The sequence below is a fragment of the Nerophis ophidion genome, linkage group LG10 (assembly GCF_033978795.1).
Source record: "Nerophis ophidion isolate RoL-2023_Sa linkage group LG10, RoL_Noph_v1.0, whole genome shotgun sequence".
In the NCBI taxonomy this organism is placed as follows: domain Eukaryota; kingdom Metazoa; phylum Chordata; class Actinopteri; order Syngnathiformes; family Syngnathidae; genus Nerophis; species Nerophis ophidion.
In genome coordinates this window covers 5,510,613-5,537,696 of record NC_084620.1, presented here as the reverse complement: position 1 = coordinate 5,537,696, position 27,084 = coordinate 5,510,613, and the positions used below count along the sequence as shown (strand labels likewise).

General features: G+C 42.0%; 2 protein-coding genes, 1 long non-coding RNA gene and 1 other non-coding gene across 4 annotated transcripts in view; 3 read left to right on the top strand and 1 right to left on the bottom strand.

The window, feature by feature from the left end:
• The window catches only part of LOC133560082 (uncharacterized), a 31,986-nt gene extending 30,819 nt beyond the window's left edge, over positions 1-1,167 (bottom strand). Inside the window, exon 1 of the long non-coding RNA XR_009808381.1 lies at positions 979-1,167. This is a non-coding gene — a long non-coding RNA (uncharacterized LOC133560082). The remainder of the gene's footprint in view (positions 1-978) is intronic.
• The window catches only part of epyc (epiphycan), a 33,916-nt gene extending 19,191 nt beyond the window's left edge, over positions 1-14,725 (top strand). The window contains exon 10 of the mRNA XM_061912171.1: positions 13,831-14,725. Coding sequence (XP_061768155.1) covers positions 13,831-14,001 — 171 coding nt within the window. The 3' untranslated portion in view covers positions 14,002-14,725. The remainder of the gene's footprint in view (positions 1-13,830) is intronic.
• On the top strand, positions 13,702-13,789 carry trnay-gua (transfer RNA tyrosine (anticodon GUA)). The gene is given in 2 exon segments: positions 13,702-13,738; positions 13,754-13,789. It is a non-coding gene; the product is annotated as a tRNA-Tyr (tRNA).
• Positions 14,726-20,266: 5,541 nt separating the features above from the next.
• Positions 20,267-26,430, top strand: depdc4 (DEP domain containing 4). Its single transcript, XM_061912169.1, has 9 exons — positions 20,267-20,435; positions 23,148-23,559; positions 23,619-23,749; positions 23,812-23,995; positions 24,065-24,291; positions 25,282-25,424; positions 25,490-25,615; positions 25,700-25,778; positions 25,864-26,430. Exons 1-9 carry the CDS (start codon positions 20,357-20,359, stop codon positions 26,058-26,060), a joined length of 1,578 nt encoding a protein of 525 aa, XP_061768153.1. The 5' UTR covers positions 20,267-20,356; the 3' UTR covers positions 26,061-26,430.
• Positions 26,431-27,084: the final 654 nt, after the last annotated feature.

Genomic DNA, 27,084 nt, shown 5'->3' with positions numbered 1-27,084 from the left:
GGGATCGCTTGTGCACGCCAGTTTTCCGAGACTCTGTATTTAGTTAGCGCAGACAGCATGAAGCGGGGCTTTTATTGTGAAGATAGGAAATGTGCAGTCGGCCTTTAGAGTTTTGACGGAAGGTACGGCGCGAGAGTCTGTTGAAATGAAAAGTGTTTCTCGACTTCATCTCGGTCATATTTTAACAATAATGATCTTGCAGCAGCCAGCGTCATCTCACAAGACCGTGAATGTCATTTAAGTGACGTCTTGGTGAAGATTGATGATCACAAATTTTTAGGTCTATTTTTTTTAAAAGCCTGGCTCGAGATCGACTGACACACCCCCCGCGGTCGACTGGTAGCTCGCGATCGACGTAATGGGCACCCCTGCTATAGATTATCTATATATAATACATTTAAATTCACACACACATACATGTATACATATGCACACACATATATATACACATACACACACATATATACAAATTTTATATATGTACATATATACATATACATATATACATGGATATATATATAGACATACATACATACAATACATACATATACACACATAATCACATACATACACACATAAATATACCCAAAATACACACATATCCATCATATATATACACACACATGCACACACCTATATAAATACTATATATATAATAGTATATATAATATACACTTTTGTTTATACATTATTAACAGTTTTTGGTGTCTATGGGAACAAGTTTTCATTTTGACTGTGATATTAGTGGTTATTAGTGGATCCATGGCTGTGGAGCTGCTGTAGATCCACTAATAACCACTAATATGTTTTGCATATTGTTTCCTTACTGTACCCTAAATTATGGTTCTGCAATACAGAAAATGTTGATCTCGGGCCAACTCTTAGCCAATAGTGGCTGGCTCCACTAGGGGGCACACGCTAGGAAAGGCTCTGACCACATTCAAGTCAATTTAGAAAAGAAGTCTTAAGTACATTTACCTGGGGGCTTCTGGAGGCAGAGTCGGGTTGAAGTTGTACCTTAATCAACGTTTTAACCACGGTACTATATTAGTCTGCAGCTTGTCTCAAGTTTAACTGTTGTTTATTAAAGAGATATGGACCAATATTGACTAATAGCTGAGACCGAAATTGACCGCTCAAGCATGGCTAAGTACTTAGCGGAAGTAGCTGCGTCACGTAGGCGGGACAAAAAAGTTGTCATTTGCCCTGTGATTGGATAGCAGGAAGATAGAGCTGAAGATTTGATAGGCTTTTGGAAAGATGTGTTCAGTTCCGTGATTGGCTGCAGCAAGATAGATCCAGTCCCCCGATTGGACACAGACACCCAGATGGACAGTCGAAGGCAGTTGGCTGCCACATGCAGACTATCAGCTTCATCTCCATCCATCCATTTTCTCCCATTCGTGTAAAATGGGGAAGAATTGGGTGGAGGGGGGGTCAGTAAAACATTGAAATTAAATAATTTAATAAATCATTACATCATGATGAGGCTTCACGGTGGCAGAGGGGTTAGTGCGTCTGCCTCACAATACGAAGGTCCTGCAGTCCTGGGTTCAAATCCAGGCTCGGGATCTTTCTGTGTGGAGTTTGCATGTTCTCCCCGTGAATGCGTGGGCTCCCTCCGGGTACTCCGGCTTCCTCCCACCTCCAAAGACATGCACCTGGGGATAGGTTGATTGGCAACACTAAATTGGCCCTAGTGTGTGAATGTGAGTGTGAATGTTGTCTGTCTATCTGTGTTGGCCCTGCGATGAGGTGGCGACTTGTCCAGGGTGTACCCCGCCTTCCGCCCGATTGTAGCTGAAATAGGCGCCAGCGCCCCCCGCGACCCCGAAAGGGAATAAGCGGTAGAAAATGGATGGATGGATGGCATTACATCATGAATTAATTCAATCGTGGAATAAATAAATCCTGAAATAATTAGGTAAATTATGGAATAATTACTTCCTGAAATATTTATACTGTTAAACAATTACCGTATTTTTCGGACTATAAGTCGCAGTTTTTTTCATAGTTTGCCCATGGGTGCGACTTACACTGAGGAGCGACTTATGTGTGAAATTTCTAACACATTACCGTAAAATATCAAATAATATTATTTATCTCATTCACGTGAGAGACTAGACGTATAAGATTTCATGGGATTTAGCGATTAGGAGTGACAGATTGTTTGGTAAACGTATAGCATTTTCTATATGTTATAGGTATTTGAATGACTCTTACCATAATATGTTACGTTAACATACCAGGCACCTTCTCTTTATTTTCATGTACATCCTGGGTGTCTCATTCAGTAAAAACACATAAAATTACATTTCGTTTTTTAATGCGGTCTGTCATAACCTTTTGAGTATTCAAGCCAACATTATTCAATCAATCAATCAATGTTTACTTATATAGCCCTAAATCAGTAGTGTCTCAAAGGGCTGCACAAACCACAACACAAACCACTACGACATCCTCGGTAGGCCCACATGAGGGCAAGGAAAACTCACTCCCAGTGGGACGTCGGTGACAATGATGACTAAGAACCTTGGACAGGACGAAAGCAATGGATGTCGAGCGGGTCTAACATGATACTGTGAAAGTTCAATCCATAATGGATCCAACACAGTCGCGAGAGTCCAGTCCAAAGCGGATCCAACACAGCAGCGAGAGTCCCGTTCACAGCGGAGCCAGCAGGAAAACATCCCAAGCGGAGGCGGATCAGCATCGTAGAGATGTCCCCAGCCGATACACAGGCAAGCAGTACATGGCCACCGGATCGGACCGGACCCCCTCCACAAGGGAGAGTGGGACATAGGAGAAAAAGAAAAGAAACGGCAGATCAACTGGTCTAAAAAGGGAGTCTATTTAAAGGCTAGAATAGAATAGAATAGAATAGAATGAACTTTATTGTCATTATATTTGCATATAACGAGATTAACGACTCCAATTTAAGGTGCGGTAGTGGGAACAAATATGGGGTGAAATAAATGACATAAGAGGTAATAAAGGAAAAACTAACAATTGAAATAAACAGACTACTATCCAATAAAAATAATAAGCAATTCTGTACAATATACAAAACATTATAGAAGTACAAAATACAAATACTGTACAATTTACAGAGCGAGACAGGAGTACTAAAGTAATAAATAACAATCAGTGACGGACATATTGCACTCGAAGGGTAGTATTACACAGTAGGGTATTAGGGCATTATATTGTATCGGGGTGAATTATTATTATTATAAGTTAGAGTTCAACAGGGTGAAAGCTTTGGGAAACAAGCTGTCTCTGAGCCTGTTTGTTCTGGCTCTGATGCACCTGTAGCGCCTGCCTGATGGTAGCAAGTCGAACAGGTGGAAGCCAGGGTGTGTGCTGTCCTTGGTAATGTTTTTTGCTCTGTTGAGGCAACGGGAGTTGTGTAAGTCCTTCAGGGAGGGCAGGGGACAGCCAATGATTTTTTGTGCCGACTTTATGACCCTCTGAATCGCCTGTTTGTCTGCTTCAGTGCAGCTGGCGTACCACACCGTTATGCAATACGTCAGCAGGCTCTCGACAGCCGAGCGATAGAAGGTCACCATCAGCTACCTCTCCAGTCTGTTCTTCCTCAGCACCCTCAGGAAATGGAGCCTCCGCTGGGCCTTCCGGATGACCGCAGTTGTATTTTGGGTCCAGGACAGGTCATCAGATAAGACGGTGCCGAGAAACTTGAAGGAGCTGACTCTCTCCACCTCCTCGCCGTTGATGTAGAGGGGGGCGGGGTCTGCAGTGTTTTTCCTGAAGTCAAAGATGAGTTCCTTGGTTTTTGTGGTGTTCAGTGCCGAATTATTCACTGAACACCATGCTGATAGTTTCAGGACCTCATCTCTGTATGCAGACTCATCCCCCCCTGTAATGGGACCCACTACCGTTGTGTCAGGCTAGAGTATACAAATGAGTTTTAAAGTGAGACTTAAATGCTTCTACTGAGGTGGCATTTCGAACTTTTACCGGGAGGGCATTCCAGAGTACTGGAGCCCAAAATGAAAACGCTCTATAGCCCGCAGACTTTTTTTGGGCTTTGGGAATCACTAATAAGCCGGAGTCCTTTGAACGCAGATTTCTTGCCGGGACATATGGTACAATACAATCGGCAAGATAGGATGGAGATATACCGTGTAGTATTTTATACGTAAGTAGTAAAACCTTAAAGTCACATCTTAAGTGCACAGGAAGCCAGTGCAGGTGAGCCAGTACAGGCGTAATGTGATCAAACTTTCTTGTTCTTGTCAAAAGTCTAGCAGCCGCATTTTGTACCAACTGTAATCTTTTAATGTTAGACATGGGGAGACCCGAAAATAATACGTTACAGTAGTCGAGGCGAGACGTAACAAACGCATGGATAATGATTTCAGCGTCTTTAGTGGACAGAATGGAGCGAATTTTAGCGATATTACGGAGATGAAAGAAGGCCGTTTTAGTAACGCTTTTAATGTGTGACTCAAAGGAGAGAGTTGGGTCGAAGATAATACCCAGATTCTTTACCGTGTCGCCTTGTTTAATTGTTTGGTTATCAAATGTTAGAGTTGTATTATTAAATAGAGGTCGGTGTCTAGCAGGACCGATAATCAGCATTTCCGTTTTTTTGGCGTTGAGTTCTAAAAAGTTAGCGGACATCCATTGTTTAATTTCATTAAGACACGCCTCCAGCTGACTACAATCCGGCGTGTTGATCAGCTTTAGGGGCATGTAGAGTTGGGTGTCATCAGCATAACAGTGAAAGCTAACACCATATTTGCGTATGATGTCACCTAGCGGCAGCATGTAGATGCTGAAGAGTGCAGGGCCAAGGACCGAACCCTGGGGAACTCCACACGTTACCTTAACGTAGTCCGAGGTCACATTGTTATGGGAGACACACTGCATCCTATCAGTAAGATAAGAGTTAAACCAAGACAGGGCTAAGTTTGACATACCAATTCGTGTTTTTATACGTTCTAATAAAATATTATGATCGATGGTATCGAAAGCAACGCTAAGATCGAGGAGCAGCAACATAGATGACGCATCAGAATCCATCGTTAGCAATAGATCATTAGTCATTTTTGCGAGGGCTGTCTCTGTGGAGTGATTTGCCCTGAAACCGGATTGAAAGGTTTCACATAGATTGTTAGACGCTAAGTGTTCATTTAACTGCTCCGCAACAATTTTTTCGAGGATTTTTGAAATAAAGGGAAGGTGAGACACCGGTCGGTAGTTTACCATGAGGTCAGGATCGAGGTTAGGTCTTTTAAGAAGAGGATGAATAACCACTTTTTTGAATGCTAGGGGAACAGTGCCCGAGGAAAGTGATAAGTTTATAATATTTAGCACTGATGGACCTAATAATACAAAGAGCTCCTTGATAAGTTTCCCAGGAAGAGGGTCAAGTAAACATGTTGTTTGTTTTATTCCATTTACACGTTGTAACAATTCCTCGAATGTTATTTCCTCAAAATGAGAGAAACTATTTTGGAGGGCAGTATCCGCCGTACATACAATCGTATCAGTGTTAATAGAACCCAGTTGTAGCTGGGACGCATTGTCTTTAATCTCCTTTCTAATGACTTCAATTTTCTTATTAAAGAATTGCATAAAGTCATCAGCTGAGTGGGTGGAGCTACTGGAAGGGGTCCCTTGTTGGGTTAGCGATGCTACCGTACTAAACAAAAATTTAGGATCATTTTTATTACGGTGGATGAGATTTGAGTAATATTTAGCTTTAGCTAAGGTAAGCATGCGTTTATAAGTTATTAAACTATCACTCCATGCTTGATGGTAGACCTCAAGTTTAGTCGTGCGCCATTTGTGTTCCAGCTTTCTACATAATAATTTCTGAGCTCTAGTTTCTTCTGTAAACCACGGGTATGCTTTTTTTTTAGCCTTTTTTAACTTTAGCAGTGCTATGTTATCAATGGTTTCGCGCAGGGCGTCGTTAAAGTTGTTAGTGAGGTTATCAATAGAGCCCACATACTTTGGGAATGGTGCCATTACCGAGGGCAGTAGGTCAGCAAGAGTTGTCGTTGTGGCCGTATTAATGTTGCGGCTGCTATAGCAGTTATTATTATTATTAGTTTGACGAACATGCGTCTGAACCTCGAATTTTATAAGGTAATGATCGGACAATACTTTAGTATACGGAAGTATCGTAACTTTGGAAACGGTGATACCCCTGACAAGCACTAGGTCTATCGTATTACCGTTGCGATGCGTGGGTTCATTTATTATTTGTGTAAGACCACAGCTATCAATTATAGTCTGGAGCGCTACGCACGGTGGGTCCGATGGGGTATTCATATGAATATTAAAGTCCCCCATTATGATTATATTATTGGCGTGTGTCACTAGATCAGCAACGAACTCTGAGAATTCATTGATAAAGTCCGAATAGGGCCCTGGGGGGCGGTAGATAACAGCCAGGTGTAGAGGCAGCGGTGTGACAGACCTCATAGTAAGCACCTCAAAACGATTTAAATTTATTATTTATGTTAGGACTAAGGTTAAAGTTTTCGTTGTATATTAGTGCGACTCCCCCACCCCTTTTAAGGGGACGGGCAATATGCGCATGTGTAAAGTTAGGAGGACATGCCTCATTAAGCGCAAAAAAGTTGTTTGGTTTAAGCCAGGTTTCGCTGAGACTGATGACGTTAAGATTGTTGTCTCTGATGATACCGTTAACTGACAACGTTTTGGGAAACAATGATCTTATGTTTAAAAAACCTATATTATAGGTAGTGGGCTGTTTTAGGGAGTTTTTGATCAAATTATCCGTGGTAGCAATATTAATAATGTTGTGTTTATTATGCCCAGTGCATTTAGTATAATCACGACCATATCTAGGAATTGATACGACGGGAATTTTCTGATTGTTTGTTTGTTGCTTTGATAAACTGTTTGTATTAGTGTTCCTAAACATCAGATATACCGGCCCCCAGACACATTTTTTTCTTTATATTTGGCCCCCTGAGTTAAAATAATAAAATAATTAGCCCCCAAATTGGTAAAAAAAAAAAACGAACACAGCGCTGCATCACATGTACAAACCCTGTTTCCATATGAGTTTGAAATTGTGTTAGAAGTAAATATATACGGAATACAATGATTTGGAAATCCTTTTCAACCCATATTCAATTGAATGCACTACAAAGACAAGATATTTGATGTTCAAACTCATACACTTTATCATTTTTTTCGCAGATAATAATTAACTTAGAATTTCATGGCTGCAACACATGCCAAAGTAGTTGGGAAAGGGCATGTTCGCCACTGTGTTACGTCACCTTTTCTTTTAACAACACTCAATAAACATTTGGGAAATGAGGAAACTAATTGTTGAAGCTTTGAAAGTGGAAATCTTTCCCATTCTTGTTTTATGTAGAGCTTCAGTCGTTCAACAGTCTCCGCTGTGGTATTTTACGCTTCATAATGCGCCACACATTTTTGATGGGAGACAGGTCTGGACTGCAGGCGGGCCAGGAAAGTACTCGCACTCTTTTTTTACGAAGCCACGCTGTTGTAACATGTGCTGAATGTGGCTTGGCATTGTCTTGCTGAAATAAGCAGGGGCGTCCATTAAAAAGACAGGTCTTAGATGGCAGTATACGTTGTTCCAAAACCTGTATGTACCTTTCAGCATTAATGGTGCCTTTACAGATGTGTAAGTTACCCATGCCTTGGGCACTAATGCTTCCCCATACCATCAGAGATGCTGGCTTTTGAACCTTGCGTCAATAACAGTCTGGATGGTTCGCTTCCCCTTTGGCCCGTATGACACGATGTCGAATATTTCCAAAAACAATTTGAAATGTTGACTCGTCAGACCAAAGAACACTTTTCCAATTTGCATCAGTCCATCTTAGATGATCTCGGGCCTAGAGAAACCGCCGGCATTTCTGGATGTTGTTGATAAATGGCTTTCGCATTGCATAGTTGAGCTTTAACTTGCACTTACAGATGTAGTGACGAACTGTATTTAGTGACAGTGGTTTTCTGAAGTGTTCCTGAGCCCATGTGGTGATATCCTTTAGAGATTGATTTCGGTTTTTGATACGGTGCCATCTGAGGGATCGAAGGTCACGGTCATTCAATGCTGCTTACGTGGAGTGATTTCTTCAGATTCTCTGAACCTTTTGATGATACTATGGACCGTAGATGTTGAAATCCCAAGATTTCTTGCAATTGCTCTTTGAGAAACGTTCTTAAACTGTTTGACTATTTGCTCACACAGTTGTGGACAAAGGGGTGTACCTCGCCCCATCCTTTCTTGTGAAAGACTGAGCATTTTTTGAGAAGCTGTTTTTATACCCAATCATGGCACCCACCTGTTCCCAATTAGCCTGCACACTTGTGGAATGTTCCAAATAAGTGTTTGATGAGCATTCCTCAACTTTATCAGTATTTATTGCCACCTTTCCCAACTTATTTCTCACGTGTTGCTGGCATCAAATTCGAAAGTTAATGATTACTTGCAAAAAAAAATATGTTTATCAGTTTGAACATCAAATATGTTGTCTTTGTAGGATTTGCAAATCATTGTATTCCGTTTATATTTATATCTAACACAATTTCCCAACTCATATGGAAACGGAGTTTGTACACAGTGGCATGAATTGATTATCATGGACCCTGACTTAAACAATTTTAAGTGTCCCGTTGCATTTTGGGATATCCGCTGAACAGAACTTTGACTCCAATTACTCATGAATTTAGCTGCCTTTACATACTATCTCAATCAATCAATCAATCAATCAATGTTTATTTATATAGCCCCAAATCACAAATGTCTCAAAGGACTGCACAAATCATTACGACTACAACATCCTCGGAAGAACCCACAAAAGGGCAAGGAAAACTCACACCCAGTGGGCAGGGAGAATTCACATCCAGTGGGACGCCAGTGACAATGCTGACTATGAGAAACCATGGAGAGGACCTCAGATGTGGGCAACCCCCCCCCTCTAGGGGACCGAAAGCAATGGATGTCGAGCGGGTCTAACATGATACTGTGAAAGTTCAATCCATAGTGGCTCCAAGACAGCAGTGAGAGTCCCGTCCACAGGAAACCATCTCAAGCGGATCAGCAGCGTAGAGATGTCCCCAACCGATACAGGCGAGCGGTCCATCCTGGGTCCCGACGAGCGGTCCATCCTGGGTCTCGACTCTGGACAGTCAGTACTTCATCCATGGTCATCGGACCGGACCCCCTCCACAAGGGAGGGGGGGACATAGGAGAAAGAAAAGAAGCGGCAGATCAACTGGTCTAAAAAGGAGGTCTATTTAAAGGCTAGAGTATACAGATGAGTTTTAAGATGAGACTTAAATGCTTCTACTGAGGTAGCATCTCGAACTGTTACCGGGAGGGCATTCCAGAGTACTGGAGCCCGAACGGAAAACGCTCTATAGCCCGCAGACTTCCTTTGAGCTCTAGGAATCACTAATAAGCCGGAGTCTTTTGAACGCAGATTTCTTGCCGGGACATACGGTACAATACAATCGGCAAGATAGGCTGGAGCTAGACCGTGTAGTATTTTATACGTAAGTAGTAAAACCTTAAAGTCACATCTTAAGTGCACAGGAAGCCAGTACAGGCGTAATATGATCAAACTTTCTTGTTCTTGTCAAAAGTCTAGCAGCCGCATTTTGTACCAACTGTAATCTTTTAATGCTAGACATGGGGAGACCCGAAAATAATACGTTACAGTAATCGAGACGAGACGTAACAAACGCATGGATAATGATCTCGGCGTCTTTAGTGGACATCTACACCTGAAATGTACCATATTACATGTGATGGTTGGATTACAAGAGTGAAAATTAAGATGTGTTTCATGGAACTGCTTATATTTTCTAAAAATGTCTTTGATGAGCGTCGTGCGTTGCGGTGGAGATGTAGTCAAACTCTCATGAGACACATTTTACCTTTGGTCTTTTAGGTATATTTATTGTATCGGCAGCATCGTAACTGTGCTGCCGCGCTACACACACATTGAACTCATGACCCCGGAACAGGAAAACATAGGCGTCAGGTAAAACAGGTAACCCAGAGGTAAACACTGCCCTATAACGGACACAATGAGTAAGGGCGTACAACAGTACAACACTTAACACCCCCACTCGCTCTTAATAATTTAATTCCACATACTGATATGCCAAAGGTTTTAAGTGTTGTACGTGCATACAAATGTTTTAAATTAGATTTTCCTCTAAGGTCATATTTCTCCTCTTTAGTTGAGAAGAATTGTTGTACATTCTTTGGTAGCAGGTTATAATTTGCTTTGTACATCATTTTAGCTGTTTGCAATTTTATCAAATCATCGAGCCTTAATATTTTCGACTCAATAAATAAAGGGTTTGTATGTTCTCTATATCCAACATTATGTATTATTCTAATTAATCTTTTTTGTAACACAGTTAACAAATGTATCGCATATTGGTAGTTTTTTCCCCATATTTCTGCACAATAACTCAGATATGGTGACACTAGCGAATAGTATATAAAGTGATTTTTGGCCCAGGACGTATTTTGCTTTATTCATTATTGAAATATTTTTTGCCACTTATGTTGTATGTTTTGTATATGAGATTTTCAGTTCATTTTATCATCTATTAATACTCCCAAAAATCAGGTTTCTTTTACCCTTTCAATATCTACTCTGTCTATTTGTATTCGTGTCTGATGCTCTACTGCAGTGGTTCTCAAATGGGGGTACGAGTACCCCTGGGGGTAGGTGAAGGTATGCCGAGGGGTACGTGAGATTTTTTTTTAAATAATCTAAAAATAGCAACAATTCAAAAATCCTTTATAAATATATTCATTGAATAATACTTCAACAAAATATGAATGTAAGTTCAAAAACTGTGAAAAGAAATGCAACTATGCAATATTCAGTGTTGACAGCTGGATTTTTTTGTGGACATGTTCCATAAATATTGATGTTAAAGTTTTCTTTTTTTGTGAATAAATGTTTAGAATTAGGCTTCACGGTGGCAGAGGGGTTAGTGCGTCTGCCTCACAATACGAAGTTCCTGCAGTCCTGGGTTCAAATCCAGGCTCGGGAACTTTCTGTGTGGAGTTTGCATGTTCTCCCCGTGAATGCGTGGGTTCCCTCCGGGTACTCCGGCTTCCTCCCACCTCCAAAGACATGCACCTGGGGATAGGTTGATTGGCAACACTAAATTTGGCCCTAGTGTTTGAATGTGAGTGTGAATGTTGTCTGTCTATCTGTGTTGGCCCTGCGATGAGGTGGCGACTTGTCCATGGTGTACCCCGCCTTCCGCCCGATTGTAGCTGAGATAGGCGCCAGCGCCCCCCGCGATCCCGAAAGGGAATAAGCGGTAGAAAATGGATGGATGGATGTTTAGAATTAGGCTTCACGGTGGAAGAGGGGTTAGTGCGTCTGCCTCACAATACGAAGTTCCTGCAGTCCTGGGTTCAAATCCAGGCTCGGGAACTTTCTGTGTGGAGTTTGCATGTTCTCCCCCGTGAATGCGTGGGTTCCCTCCGGGTACTCCGGCTTCCTCCCACTTCCAAAGACATGCACCTGGGGATAGGTTGATTGGCAACACTAAATTTGGCCCTAGTGTGTGAATGTTGTCTGTCTATCTGTGTTGGCCCTGTGATGAGGTGGCGACTTGTCCAGGGTGTACCCCGCCTTCCGCCCGATTGTAGCTGAGATAGGCGCCAGCACCCCCCGTGACCCCAAAAGGGAATAAGCGGTAGAAAATGGATGGATGGATGTTTAGAATTAAGTTCATGAATCCAGATGGATCCCTATTACAATCCCCAAAGAGGGCACTTTAAGTTGATGATTACTTCTATGTGTAGAAATCTTTATTTATAATTGAACCACTTGTTTATTTTTCAACAAGTTTTTTGTTATTTGTATACCTTTTTTTCCAATTTTTTCAAGAAAGACCATTACAAATTTTGCACTGGTATACAATTTAATAAATCAAAAACTGATGACATAGTGCTGTTACCGGGAGGGCATTCCAGAGTACTGGAGCCCGAACGGAAAACGCTCTATAGCCCGCAGACTTTTTTCGGGCTTTGTGAATCACTAATAAGCCGGAGTCCTTTGAACGCAGATTTCTTGCCGGGACATATGGTACAATACAATCGGCAAGATAGGATGGAGCTAGACCGTGTAGTATTTTATACGTAAGTAGTAAAACCTTAAAGTCACATCTTAAGTGCACAGGAAGCCAGTGCAGGTGAGCCAGTACAGGCGTAATGTGATCAAACTTTCTTGTTCTTGTCAAAAGTCTAGCAGCCGCATTTTGTACCAACTGTAATCTTTTAATGCTAGACATGGGGAAATGTATGTCTCTCTAGAGCAGTAGTCACTAACGCGGTGCCAGATGAGTAGCCCGCTGGCCTGTTCTAAAAATAGCTCAAATAGCAGCACTTACCAGTGAGCTGCCTCTATTTTTTTTAATTGTATTTATTTACTAGCAAGCTGGTCTCGTTTTGCTCGACATTTTTAATTCTAAGAGAGACAAAACTCAAATAGAATTTGAAAATCCAAGTAAAAAAGTTGATGATTACTTCTATGTGTAGAAATCTTTATTTATAATTGAACCACTTGTTTATTTTTCAACAAGTTTTTTGTTATTTTTATACCTTTTTTTTCAATTTTTTCAAGAAAGACCATTACAAATTTTGCAGTGGTATACAATTTAATAAATCAAAAACTGATGACATAGTGCTGTATTTTACTTCTTTATCTCTTTTTTTTCAACCAAAAATGCTTTGCTCTGATTAGGGGGTACTTCCATCCATCCATTTTCTACCGCTTATTCCCTTTCGGGGTCGCGGGGGGCGCTGGCGCCTATCTCAGCTACAATCGGGCGGAAGGCGGGGTACACCCTGGACAAGTCGCCACCTCATCGCAGGGCCAACACAGATAGACAGACAACATTCACACTCACATTCAGTACTTCCATCCATCCATCCATTTTCTACCGCTTATTCCCTTTCGGGGTCGCGGGGTGCGCTGGCGCCTATCTCAGCTACAATCGGGCGGAAGGCGGTGTACACCCTGGACAAGTCGCCACCTCATCGCAGGGCCAACACAGATAGACAGACAACATTCACACTCACATTCAGTACTTCCATCCATCCATCCATTTTCTACCGCTTATTCCCTTTCGGGGTCGCGGGGGGCGCTTGCGCCTATCTCAGCTACAATCGGGCGGAAGGTGGGGTACACCCTGGACAAGTCGCCACCTCATCGCAGGGCCAACACAGATAGACAGACAACATTCACACTCACATTCAGTACTTGAATGAAAAAATGTTCGGAGGGGGTACATCACTAAAAAAATGTTGAGAACCACTGCTCTACTGTTACCAATTAGCATTATTTTAGTTTTACTGAGATTCAAAGATAGACCGATAGTTTATACGCGTTACCAATATTTAAATGTAATTTAGTATGCAACATTAGTTTTAACAATACTACATAAAATGCCATACATACACACAGGCAAAGTATTCGCAGCGCTTCACTTTTTCCACATGCTATGATACAGCCTTATTCTAAAACGGAGTTTGTAAACAATACCTAGCAGTAACACAATCATCCACGAAATAATACGAACAGCACGACAAAAACACATATTTGTCCAATTTAAAACATGGAGAGCGGATCACGTTTGTATACTTAATTAAAATATGAGAGTCATCTCCTCGTCCCTTCGATAGCTCAGTTGGTAGAGCGGAGGACTGTAGTGGTGAAACGCCGTCATCCTTAGGTCGCTGGTTCAAATCCGGCTCGAAGGATTTTTTTTTGTAAACTCGAAATATTTTGCTTTACTTTTCAGCGTAACAACATACAGTCGATGCACGACGACACGTTCTGCAACCTGCACGACTTCAGCTACATCCGGAACGCCCTGGAAGACATCCGCCTGGACGGCAACCCCATTAACCTGAGCCGAACCCCGCAGGCGTACGTCTGCCTGCCCCGCATCCCCATCGGGGACCTCATTTAATGACCACGGCGAGCACGACCCCACGCACGCATCACTGTTCATATACACGTTGACCCGCCACGCGCATGAGCATGTGGACACGCGCACATCCTCCATACCACTCTGCGTGGATATTTCGTGTACCAGAGGAGGTCCATAAATGCATGAGATGCGAGTGATCATGCACACACACACACAAACACACAAAACTGTTCCACAACTTGAATTAGGAGTATAAAAAAACCCTCAAATGAATGTTTCTGTCTGCCCGCAACCGCTCATTTTTTTTGTTGGAATATTGTTTTGTTTTGTTTTGTAAAGATTAAAATATAAATATTATAAAAATTAAGGTCAACGCTCATGGGAAAATGAGTTTTATGGAAGGTCACATTTGAGCATGTTAATGCAATAAAAAACGCATTTTAAACACAAATCATTTGTTGTATAGTCTGTACTGTACTGTAATTATATTTGATTTGTGCACAATAGCCCATTCTAAACAGTCTAGACCAGTGGTGTTTAAAGTAAGGCCTGCTACAAATTGTGGAAATTAAATTCAATGAATAAAAAAACTGCAAAAATGGGGGAAAAAAGTAAAGAGAAAAAGTTGACATGTTGCTATTACTAATAAAAAGGTAAAAGTTTGGACACTCCTGGTCTGGACGGCTAAAAGCGTGCTATTGTGTGCTCTGTATGGAATAACCACGAGTCAATAAAGTTGTTTTGACCTCTGCGGGAAAAAGTGGAGTGGCTCAAAGTTGTTTTTCTTATTGAGTAAAGTGACAATGAATAATTTAATGACTGAACTAATATGACTTAAGCAGATTTATCAATCAATCAATCAATCAATGTTTACTTATATAGCCCTAAATCACTAGTGTCTCAAAGGGCTGCACAAACCACTACGACATCCTCGGTAGGCCCACATAAGGGCAAGGAAAACTCACACCCAGTGGGACGTCGGTGACAATGATGACTATGAGAACCTTGGAGAGGAGGAAAGCAATGGATGTCGAGCGGGTCTAACATGATACTGTGAAAGTTCAATCCAAAATGGATCCAACACAGTCGCGAGAGTCCAGTCCAAAGCGGATCCAACACAGCAGCGAGAGTCCCGTTCACAGCGGAGCCAGCAGGAAACCATCCCAAGCGGAGGCGGATCAGCAGCGCGGAGATGTCCCCAGCCGATACACAGGCGAGCAGTACATGGCCACCGGATCGGACCGGACCCCCTCCAGAAGGGACAGTGGGACATAGGAGAAAAAGAAAAGAAACGGCAGATCAACTGGTCTAAAAAGGGAGTCTATTTAAAGGCTAGAGTATACAAATGAGTTTTAAGGTGAGACTTAAATGCTTCTACTGAGGTGGCATCTCGAACTTTTACCGGGAGGGCATTCCAGAGTACTGGAGCCCGAAATGAAAACGCTCTATAGCCCGCAGACTTTTTTTGGGCTTTGGGAATCACTAATAAGCCGGAGTCCTTTGAACGCAGATTTCTTGCCGGGACATATGGTACAATACAATCGGCAAGATAGGATGGAGCTAGACCGTGTAGTATTTTATACGTAAGTAGTAAAACCTTAAAGTCACATCTTAAGTGCACAGGAAGCCAGTGCAGGTGAGCCAGTACAGGCGTAATGTGATCAAACTTTCTTGTTCTTGTCAAAAGTCTAGCAGCCGCATTTTGTACCAACTGTAATCTTTTAATGTTAGACATGGGGAGACCCGAAAATAATACGTTACGGTAGTCGAGGCGAGACGTAACAAACGCATGGATAATGATCTCAGCGTCTTTAGTGGACAGAATGGAGCGAATTTTAGCGATATTACGGAGATGAAAGAAGGCCGTTTTAGTAACGCTTTTAATGTGTGACTCAAAGGAGAGAGTTGGGTCGAAGAAAATACCCATATTCTTTACCGTGTCGCCTTGTTTAATTGTTTGGTTATCAAATGTTAGAGTAGTATTATTAAATAGAGGTCGGTGTCTAGCAGGACCGATAATCAGCATTTCCATATGGTACAATACAATCGGCAAGATAGGATGGAGCTAGACCGTGTAGTATTTTATACGTAAGTAGTAAAACCTTAAAGTCACATCTTAAGTGCACAGGAAGCCAGTGCAGGTGAGCCAGTACAGGCGTAATGTGATCAAACTTTCTTGTTCTTGTCAAAAGTCTAGCAGCCGCATTTTGTACCAACTGTAATCTTTTAATGCTAGACATGGGGAAATGTATGTCTCTCTAGAGCAGTGGTCACTAACGCGGTGCCAGATGAGTCGCCCGCTGGCCTGTTCTAAAAATAGCTCAAATAGCAGCACTTACCAGTGAGCTGCCTCTATTTTTTTTAATTGTATTTATTTACTCGCAAGCTGGTCTCGTTTTGCTCGACATTTTTAATTCTAAGAGAGACAAAACTCAAATAGAATTTGAAAATCCAAGTAAAAAATTTAAAGACTTGGACTTCACTTGTTTAAATAAATTCATTAATTTTTTTACTTTGCTTCTTATAACTTTCAGAAAGACAATTTTAGAGAAAAAAATACAACCTTAAAAATGATTATACCTTTTTTACCTTTTTAATTCCTTCCTCTTCTTTCCTGACAATTTAAATCAATGTTCGAGTAAATTTATTTTTATTGTAAAGAACAATAAATCAATTTTAATTGAATTATTTATTTTAGCTTCTGTTTTTTCGACAAAGAATATTTGTGAAATATTTCTTCAAACTTATTATGATTAAAATTCCCAAAAATTATTCTGGCAAATCTAGAAAATCTGTAGAATCAAATTTAAAACTTATTTCAAAGTCTTTTGAATTTATTTTAAAATTTTTGTTCTGGAAAATCTAGAAGAAATTATGATTTGTCTTTGTTAGACATATAGCTTGGTCCAATTTGTTATATATTCTAACAAAGTGCAGATTGGATTTTAACCTATTTAAAACATGTCATCAAAATATATATTTATTGTGAGAACTCGTTAAGATGATCAGTGTTTCCACAAAGATAAATATAATTAATTATTAAGAATAACATAGAGTTAAAGATGGATACACTATGGATTGAACTTTCACAGTATCATGTTAGACCCGCTCGACATCCATTGCTTTCGGTCCTCTCCAAGGTTTCTCATAGTCATCATTGTCACCGACGTCCCACTGGGTGTGAGTTTTCCTTGCCCTTATGTGGGCCTACCGAGGATGTCGTTGTGGTTTGTGCAGCCCTTTGAGACACTAGTGATTTAGGGCTATATAAATAATCATTGATTGATTGATTAAAGATAAATTGAGCAAATTGGCTATTTCTGGCAATTTATTTAAGTGTGTATCAAACTGGTAGCCCTTCGCATTAATCAGTACCCAAGAAGTAGCTCTTGGTTTCAAAAAGATTGGTGACCCCTGCTCTAGAGGACTTCACGGTGGCAGAGGGGTTAGTGCGTCTGCCTCACAATATGAAGGTCCTGCAGTCCTGGGTCCAATCCCAGGCTTGGGATCTTTCTGTGTGGAGTTTGCATGTTCTCCCCGTGAATGCGTGGGTTCCCTCCGGGTACTCCGGCTTCCTCCCACTTCCAAAGACATGCACCTGGGGATAGGTTGATTGGCAACACTATGTTTGAATGTGAGTGTGAATGTTGTCTGTCAGTCTGTGTTGGCCCTGTGATGAGGGGGCGACTTGTCCGCCCGATTGTAGCTGAGATAGGCACCAGCGCCCCCCCCCCCCCACCACCCGCGACCCCAAAAGGGGAAAAGCGGTAGAAAATGGATGGATATCTCTCTAGAAATATATACATAAAAAAATAGACAATCCTCTCAAATGCTGTCCATGAGTTTTTCGAACAACTGCAGCAAGCGCTTCCCGCCGTCGTCCTTTGTCGTCCCACACGTGGACGCCGGGGGAAGCCTTGGTGAAGATTGATGATCACTAATTTTTAGGTCTATTTTTTTTAAAAGCCTGGCTGGCGATCGACTGACACACCCCCCGCGATCGACGTAATGGGCACCCCTGGTCTAGAATATATATGTGGTTTATTTAAAACGCACTGCACGACAATGTTACTGTTAAAATTCTCTCCACTCCTTTGATTGATCAAAAGGCGATACAGATTTACATCTCTCTCTACATCCCTTTCACAATTGTCCAAATAACTCATACTAGAAACTCAATAGTTTGGTTTCATGTCATTAAGCAGTTACAATGAGGATTAAAGAACTAATACAATTTTTTGGGAATAAAGCAAAGACCCCAAAAAATTACGGTAGGAATTGGGAACTCCTTAAATATGAGGTTGGTAAATTTATTACAGATATTGCGGTAATCTAGTTAAGAAAAAGTGATCTGAGGAAGAAAATGTGATTTCCATCATTACTGCATTATCCTCTATATGTCCAGATAATATGTCAGCAGAAGAAAAAGAGAGGCTCTTAGAAAGGCAAAGTAAATTAGACAAAATGTATCAATCGAAAGCGAAAGGAGCCTTTGTAAGATCTAGAAGACAATGGTTAGAGGAAGAAGAACAGAATTTGGCGTATCTCTTTCGATTAGAAAAATCGCAGGCTCAAAATAACACTATTGATCAACTGAAAATAAACAATATGGTTTGCAATGATGCAAAAAAGATTGCAAATTATTGTTCTCTATTACAAATATATATATAAAATTTTGTTTGGTGGCCACGGGATTAGGTCTCTGCTTTTTGCAGATGATGTAGTCCTGATGGCTTCATCCGGCCGAGATCTTCAGCTCTCACTGGATCGGTTCGCAGCCGAGTGTGAAGCGACCGGAATGAGAATCAGCACCTCCAAGTCCGAGTCCATGGTTCTCGCCCGGAAAAGGGTGGGTTGCCATCTCCGGGTTGGGGAGGAGACCCTGCCCCAAGTGGAGGAGTTCAAGTACCTAGGAGTCTTGTTCACGAGTGGGGGAAGAGTGGATCGTGAGATCAACAGGCGGATCGGTGCGGCGTCTTCAGTAATGCGGACGTTGTATCGATCCGTTGTGGTGAAGAAGGAGCTGAGCCGGAAGGCAAAGCTCTCAATTTACCGGTCGATCTACGTTCCCATCATCACCTATGGTCATGAGCTTTGGGTCATGACCGAAAGGATACACGGGTACAAGCGGCCGAAATGAGTTTCCTCCGCCGGGTGGCGGGGCTCTCCCTTAGAGATAGGGTGAGAAGCTCTGCCATCCGGGAGGAGCTCAACGTAAAGCCGCTGCTCCTCCACATCGAGAGGAGCCAGATGAGGTGGTTCGGGCATCTAGTCAGGATACCACCCGAACGCCTCCCTAGGGAGGTGTTTAGGGCACGTCCAGCTGGTAGGAGGCCACGGGGAAGACCCAGGACACGTTGGGAAGACTATGTCTCCCGGCTGGCCTGGGAACGCCTCGGGATACCCCGGGAAGAGCTAGACGAAGTGGCTGGAGAGAGGGAAGTCTGGGCTTCCCTGCTTAGGCTGCTGCCCCCGCGACCCAACCTCGGATAAGCGGAAGATGATGGATGGATGGATGGATGGATATATAAAATAGTCAATCCCCTGAAAGTGATGCTGTTTCCTTTTATGGATGCCTTAACTGATACTAAAGTTCACTATAGTGATCATTTAAAAATATACTTTTTGCTATGCCGCTTATATGTAGGTTTAAATTAAGTGGAAAAAAATCCCAAAAAAATTAGTTGATGGGAGTCAGTAGCGCCCCCGTGTGTCATTTAATTGCAACGACAGTAGAGTGAGAGTGGTTGAAATTGTGGCAATAATGTTTCCTGTTTTTTTTTTTTTAATCTAATCCGAGTACATTTGTATAGTCGTGTTGTCTTTCAGTAGAAGGTAGCTATTTTGTCCATACAAAACATACGAGACATTTAAATATCCCAGCACATGGTGTCGCAGATGCTCCGTCTTATTAAATTGCTCGAATCGAGACGGTGTTCTGCGCGCATGCTTTTTAAAACCTGTACAAATTAGATATTGCCCCTTCCTTGATGTCCATCCTTAATGTACCGTAGATTGCGTACTTCGTCGGTTGCCATATAAATAAGTTCCACACGGTTAACTTTATCGTATGTTGTATGATTTCTCATTTGAATGAAGGACCCTATATACGCTCTTCTTCTGATGCTTCCCAAACAGCCTTGTGGCGGTTGCAAACACAATACAAACGCAGGGATGTGGCAATCGTTGCAGTTTAATCGTTAATATGCTCGATTGTCCAACGTTGTATCAACATTGTTGTCTAACTACTAAATTATTATAACTTGTCATGTACGGCGCTTTAATTTAAATGCTTTCCGGTACCTGTGTGACCACTAGAGGCAGCATAGCGTTCAAACGTAGTCTAGAAGAAGACGACGAAGAAAAAGGTAGTGACGTCACGTATTTGGGTAAAATGGCGGTTGATTTGACTCCTCGATTTCGAAGACTCAACAGCAAAACACGAAGTTTTCGAGAAAGTTTACCGAACAATGGTGAGTTCTTAGTATACGAGATACGTATTTAAAAGTTAGCCAATAGGTGCTCATATTGCTAGAGTGAAGCACAGCCGCATGACGTTATAATGAGCGACTCGGGCAAGTGTCAACAGAAAATATTATTTATAAAGCAGAAAATATTATTTATAAAGCACTATAGAACATGCATAAATTAACTATGATACAAAAACATGCACCTGGGGATAGGTTGATTGGCAACACTAAATTGGCCCTAGTGTGTGAATGTGAGTGTGAATGTTGTCTGTCTATCTGTGTTGGCCCTGCGATGAGATGGCGACTTGTCCAGGGTGTACCCCGCCTTCCGCCCGATTGTAGCTGAGATAGGCGCCAGCGACCCCAAAAGGGAATAAGCGGTAGAAATGGATGGATGGATGTAACATCGGGCTTCACGGTGGCAGAGAGGTTAGTGGGTCTGCCTCACAATACGAAGGTCCTGAGTAGTCCTGGGTTCAATCCCAGGCTCGGAATCTTTCTGTGTGGAGTTTGCATGTTCTCCCCGTGACTGCGTGGGTTCTCTCCGGGTACTCCGGCTTCCTCCCACTTCCAAAGACATGCACCTGGGGATAGGTTGATTGGCAACACTAAATTGGCCCTAGTGTGTGAATGTGAGTGTGAATGTTGTCTGTCTATCTGTGTTGGCCCTGCGATGAGGTGGCGACTTGTCCAGGGTGTACCCCGCCTTCCGCCCGATTGTAGCTGAGATAGGCGCCAGGGAATAAGCGGTAGAAAATGGATGGATGGGTGGATATTATTCTGTTTGTATATTTAACACTTTCAAGTATCAGGTGATTATGTATTAATGACTATTTGTTCCTCTTTTACTATCAGTATTTTTGCTTTTTTTAAATTGTTTAGGTCAGTGATTCTTAAACTGCGGGCTCTATCTAGTGGTTGGCCAAAGAATCACGTATTTAAATTAAATATATATTTTTTGATTCATTATTTAAGTACCGTGTTGTATTTTCCTATATTCAAACAGTGTTTAATATTACAGTGGCCAAAAATATTTGATATATTTTTTTAAATAAAACGTCTGCCTTGTTTTTAATAATTACTTAGACCTAGTACGTTACTGTATTTTTATGTTGGTCAATATTGTGTATACCTGGAAAGCCAAGTGTTTTCTAAAGGCCTACTGAAACCCACTACTATCGACCACGCAGTCTGATAGTTTATATATCAATGATGAAATATTAACATTGCAACACATGCCAATACGGCCGGTTTAGTTTACTAAATTGCAATTTTAAATTTCCCGCAAATTGTCCTGTTGAAAACGTCGCGGAATGAAGACGCGTGCACGTGACGTCACTGGTGGTAGCGGACATGTTCTTCCAGCCCGATCCAATCTATAAGTAGTCTGCTTTAATTGCATAATTAGACAGTATTCTGGACATATGTGTTGCTGAATCTTTTGCAATTTGTTCAATTAATAATGGAGAAGTCAAAGAAGAGAAGATGTAGGTGGGAAGCAGTGTATTGCAGCTGCCTTTAGCAACACAAACACAGCCGGTGTTTCCTTGTTTACATTCCCGAAGGTGAAGCTTAATATGAACAGTGCGGTCAAGCGAACATGGTTCCCGACCACATGTCAACCGGCAGGTTTCGGTGAGAAAATTCTGCTAATAAATCGGCTCTTATCGTAGACATGAGCGGAGCTTGTGTCCTCCTGCAGCTGCGGACTATTACCTCCTCCCACCGGAGACACTGGCGGTCACCACACCTGTGGCCACACCCCTCCGACTTTCAGGTACCATATAATTTCACTAAAACACTAGTAACACAATAAGCAGATAAGGGATTTTCCAGAATTATCCTAGTAAATGTGTCCAATAACATCTGAATCGCTCCCACTGCCCTCGCCTTTTTTTTTTTTTTTCCTAGTCCTTCACTCTCCCTATCGTCATCCACAAATCTTTCATCCTCGCTCAAATTAATAGGGAAATCCTCGCTTTCTCGGTCCGAATCGCTCTCGCTGCTGGTGGCTATGATTGTAAACAATGTGAGGAGCTCTACAACCTGTGATGTCACACGCACATCGTCTGCTACTTCCGGTACAGGCAAGGCTTTTTTATGAGCGACCAAATGTTGCCAACTTTATCGTCGATGTTCTCTACTAAATCCTCTCAGCAAAAATATGGCAATATCGCGAAATGATCAAGTATGACACATAGAATGGACCTGCTATCCCCGTTTAAATAAGAAAATCTCATTTCAGTAGGCCTTTAAGGTGGTACTTAGTGAAAAAAGTTTGAGAACCAATGGTTCAGATATTTTTTTGTTTGAAATAAATTAGTGAACTGAACTGACCGAAGAGCTGCACAAAAAAACACAATATTCGTACAAATTAAGAAGTACATGGATTATATGTATTTGTACAATTAGGGAATTATTATTATAACGACATGATGGGATAGGTTGATTGGCAACACTAAATTGGCCGTAGTGTGTGAATGTGAGTGTGAATGTTGTCTCTCTGTGTTGGCCCAGCGATGAGGTGACAAGTTGTCCAGGGTGTACTCCGCCTACTGCCTGAATGCAACTGAAATAGGCTCCAGCCCCCCCCCCCTGCTACCCCGAAAGGGACAAGCGGTAGACAATGGATGGATGGTGAAAGTTCATGTGACATCTTGTTCTACATCAACAGCAGATAGTACTCAATTATCCCGTCTTTTGGCCTGCTAATAGGTTTGTCAGGCCCCTTTGGTGCCACCCAGCTGTGGCACAACATCATCCAAGCCCTGCACAGCCAAGTGGAGGTTCGCCGCCGGCGGAGGCACCTGCGTGTCCACAACGATAGCTTCACTGGCTCGGACGCCGTCGACGCCGTCCTTAGCTACCTGATGCAGAACGCAAACTTTTACGCTACTGACGTTTCCCGTCTCAAAGCCTCCCGACTATGCCAGGCCCTGATGGAGGCCAAGGTGTTTGAGTCAGTGGGCGCTAAGCTCTTTCGCCGCGACAAGGACGAGGCGTTCGAAGACAACAGCGGAAGCCTTTACCGTTTCCTGGATTCTAAATCTGATACGACGCAGAATGGCAGCAGAGACGCAGAAAACCAAAGAAAAGATTTTGGGATGAAGAGGAGCAAGCGTGCCAAGTAGGTTTAAATACATGTTGATTTGTCAGTCAGGGTTTTGAATGGTGTTTATTGTGCAGGTTGAACGATATGCTCATGATCTCCAATCCTTTGGCTGTTGGACCATCTGACAAGAAGGTGGAATCGCTGCTCAGGTCTTTCAACCTGCCGCCTTCAGCCTCAGCAGCTTCGACCTTTCTTCCCAAAGCTGGTAAGCTTTTGTGTCAAAATGAGCTGAAAGACTGAATATCTGACATACTTCTCTCCTCACAGCGGTGGAGGAGGTGTGGAAGCAGCAGACATTGCTGCAGCTGCTGCAGATACTTGAGCTGCCCATGCTGGACTGCATCCTGGCTTCACCAGCCAGGAGTGGGAGAGTGCCTCTGGCCAATCAAGACCTGGTTATTCCCAATACCTACCTGGAACGAGAGCTGCCAGACACCCTTCATCTACCTCAGTGAGTCCTCCATTACCTTTTTACTTGATGTTTAACTAAACGCGATCATCATGTCATGTGTGTCCTCAGGTGGGATGGGTGGCTGTCGGCAGCCGTGGACTGCCTCGAGCTGTTCCCAGACCAGCTGATTGTGGTCGCTGAGGAGCAACTCCAATGGCAAGATGGCGCAGAGCAGCCGGCGAGCGAAAACAGAGTCCTGTTTGACATCATCGCCAAGTACTACAGCGGACGGGAAAAGGCTCCGATTCTGTCAGGACGCTACCTGGACGTACATGTCGCCATTCTCAAGCTGCTGGGTAAACACTACATTGATAACGCACAGCCATTTTAGGGGGGAAATACAAATAACCTTTTTTTACAGTATATGTGTGTCTTGATTATGAACAAAAATGATGGTTCATTTATTAATATTGATTATTATCCCTGAAAATAAATTAGATTTGATTATTTTACCTCAAAATCTGATTTAAATAAAACAATGAAAATGTATATATTTTTTCAAAACAATTACCGGTAAAAGTTTTCCTATTTTTAAATAAATATTTTCAAAATGTTTGTGTAAATAGAAAAACAAACATTTGAACTAGATTTGTCGAGGCCTTAAATATAGAATGAATATATATATATATACTTTTTTTTTTTTTTTTTTCAATGAAAGAGGAAACAAAACCTGAAAAAAGGCACTGATTTGCATTACAGATTGTGCCTTTTTCACAAATGCATGGCATCAACAGTGCCCATATTTTAGCGCATAAAAAAAACACTCTGTTTGCGCTCATGCTGTTCTTCCACACGTGCTGCGTTCTTTTAATACTTAGATGGACCAGCAACTCCCCTTCTCTCTGAAAGGTCACTTTAAACGCCCACTGGCTCCTCGTCAGAGCCAATCCGACAGAACTGTTATCGTCCATCTGTGTTTCCCTTCTAGAGATTAATCTTTCGAGTCTCAAGTTTAGACAGTAATGCCATTCATCATTCCTTGTAAAGTGATTAAGATAAAAACAAAAAATCACAAACAAATTGATGCCCTCACAATGATCACTTTGTGAGGGCATCGCACTTGCAACTCTGGTGCTATGACATAACATTGCTAAATGTGCGTTCTTTTATCAAATAAAGTAGGACTATATCCTAGTCTCAATACATTAGAATATGTCATTTATTTTAGTAAAGTAGTTCAATACAGAAATTTAACTTTTACTGTCTTGAAATATGTTTCATTGTGAAAATGTATATTCTGATATTGTGGCTGCAGGAAGACATGTTGTGATCCTTGTTTTTTGCAGAAGAAGCCAAAGTACATGACGCCATTAAAGCTTCTCAGCTGTGTCTACGTCTCTTGCACACGAGCTCACGGGACGAGCTCTGGCGTCTTTTAGCCTTCATGGCGGTGGCGGCTCGCCCGCACGTTTGTCGCCTCCAAAAACAGGTAAAAAAGCTCCGCCATCACCTCATGGACATTCTCAGGACTCGTTAATTGACTTTTTTTTTCAGAGCGATAACCGCACAGTTATCATCCGCAATTTCCTGAAGGCTATTGTCCATAATGCTGAATTGACGAAATCCCAGAGCGAGACCTTGGTGCTGTTTCTCATGGACAACCACAAAGACCTCTTTAAGGTCATTTTTCTTTCTTGTCTCGATTGTTTGTTTTTTAAAGCCACATTTAGGAGTGTTTTTTTTTTGTTTGTTTTTTAATTACAGACTCCTACATCCCTCATTGAAGCTGTCCGCAGGACACTGCAGAGCATGCGGGACGGCAAAGATGCAGACTCCATCGCCAGTAAAGGCCCATTTAAATGTCCATTTCATCACGTCCTTAACTTTGCTGATTTCTCTCCTCCTTTTTTGTTTTCGCATCGCTGCAGCGTTCAACTTCTGCCGTCAGGTGACGCCGCAGCAGTACCAGGAGCAGCGCGAAGCCGCCACGCTGGATAGTCTCCAGCGTCTCCTGCGGGACATCTCCATCAGCAGCATGCCCGCCAAGGAGAAGAGGAGGATCCTCAAGGAGTTTGAGAGGCATCACCCAGCAGTCTTCCTCCAACATCTCGCAAGCACTTTCTAAAAACAACACGACTTGACTTGGTACTTTATGGCTCTTATTATATAAAGTTTTTGAGATTTTTGTCCAATTCTAAAATTATTTTTTAAAAGCTACAATAACAGTTGTCTTTACTTTATATACTATGTTATGCTGTGCACATATAAACATAAGAAATGCTTCGGTTTAATCTTGCATTTTGTAGACTACTAATTTAATGTTTTCTTAGTTGTAGTGACATTTTTTAATTATTTGTTATCCTTTTTAAATGAAAGCCAAGTTAAAATGCACTTTGTTTGATTTTTTACTTGAAATAATGTATTTGTTGTATATCTTGTACATTTCATTGAAATCTTGGTAATTAAATGTGTTGATTAAATTGCTCAACATGTTATATTTGTGTGCTTATTAAATGTAAGTTTTATTTTTCAATTTTTAAGAGGTTTTAAACATTATATATGGAAGCCCTTTTCCGTCACTAATTAAAAAAAATACCCCAATGGTAAGTCATAATTTTGAAACAAAACGTCATAAGGGGAAAAAGTTGAAATTCCATCCATCCATTATCTACCGCTTGTCCCTCTTGGGGTCGAAGGGGGGGGGGGGGGGGGGGGGGGGGGGGGGCTGGAGCCTATCTCAGCTGCATTCGGACGGAAGGTGGGGTACACCCTAGACAAGTCGCCAGCTCATCGCAGGGCCAACACAGATAGACAGACAACATTCACACTCACATTCACACACTAGGGCCAATTTAGTGTTGCCAATCAACCTATCCCCAGGTGCATGTCTTTGGAGGTGGGAGGAAGCCGGAGTACCCGGAGGGAACCCACACAGTCACGGGGAAAACATTGTAAACTCAACACAGAAAGATCCCGAGCCCGGGATTGAACTCAGGACTGCTCAGGACCTTTGTATTGGGAAGCACATGTACTAACCCCTGCTCCACTGGGCTGCCCAAATAAAAGTAATACAGATAAAAGATTTTTTTTATTTCATAATTGTGAATCTCTGAGCTGCCACCTTATCTTGGTAGAGGAGTTTACGTGTC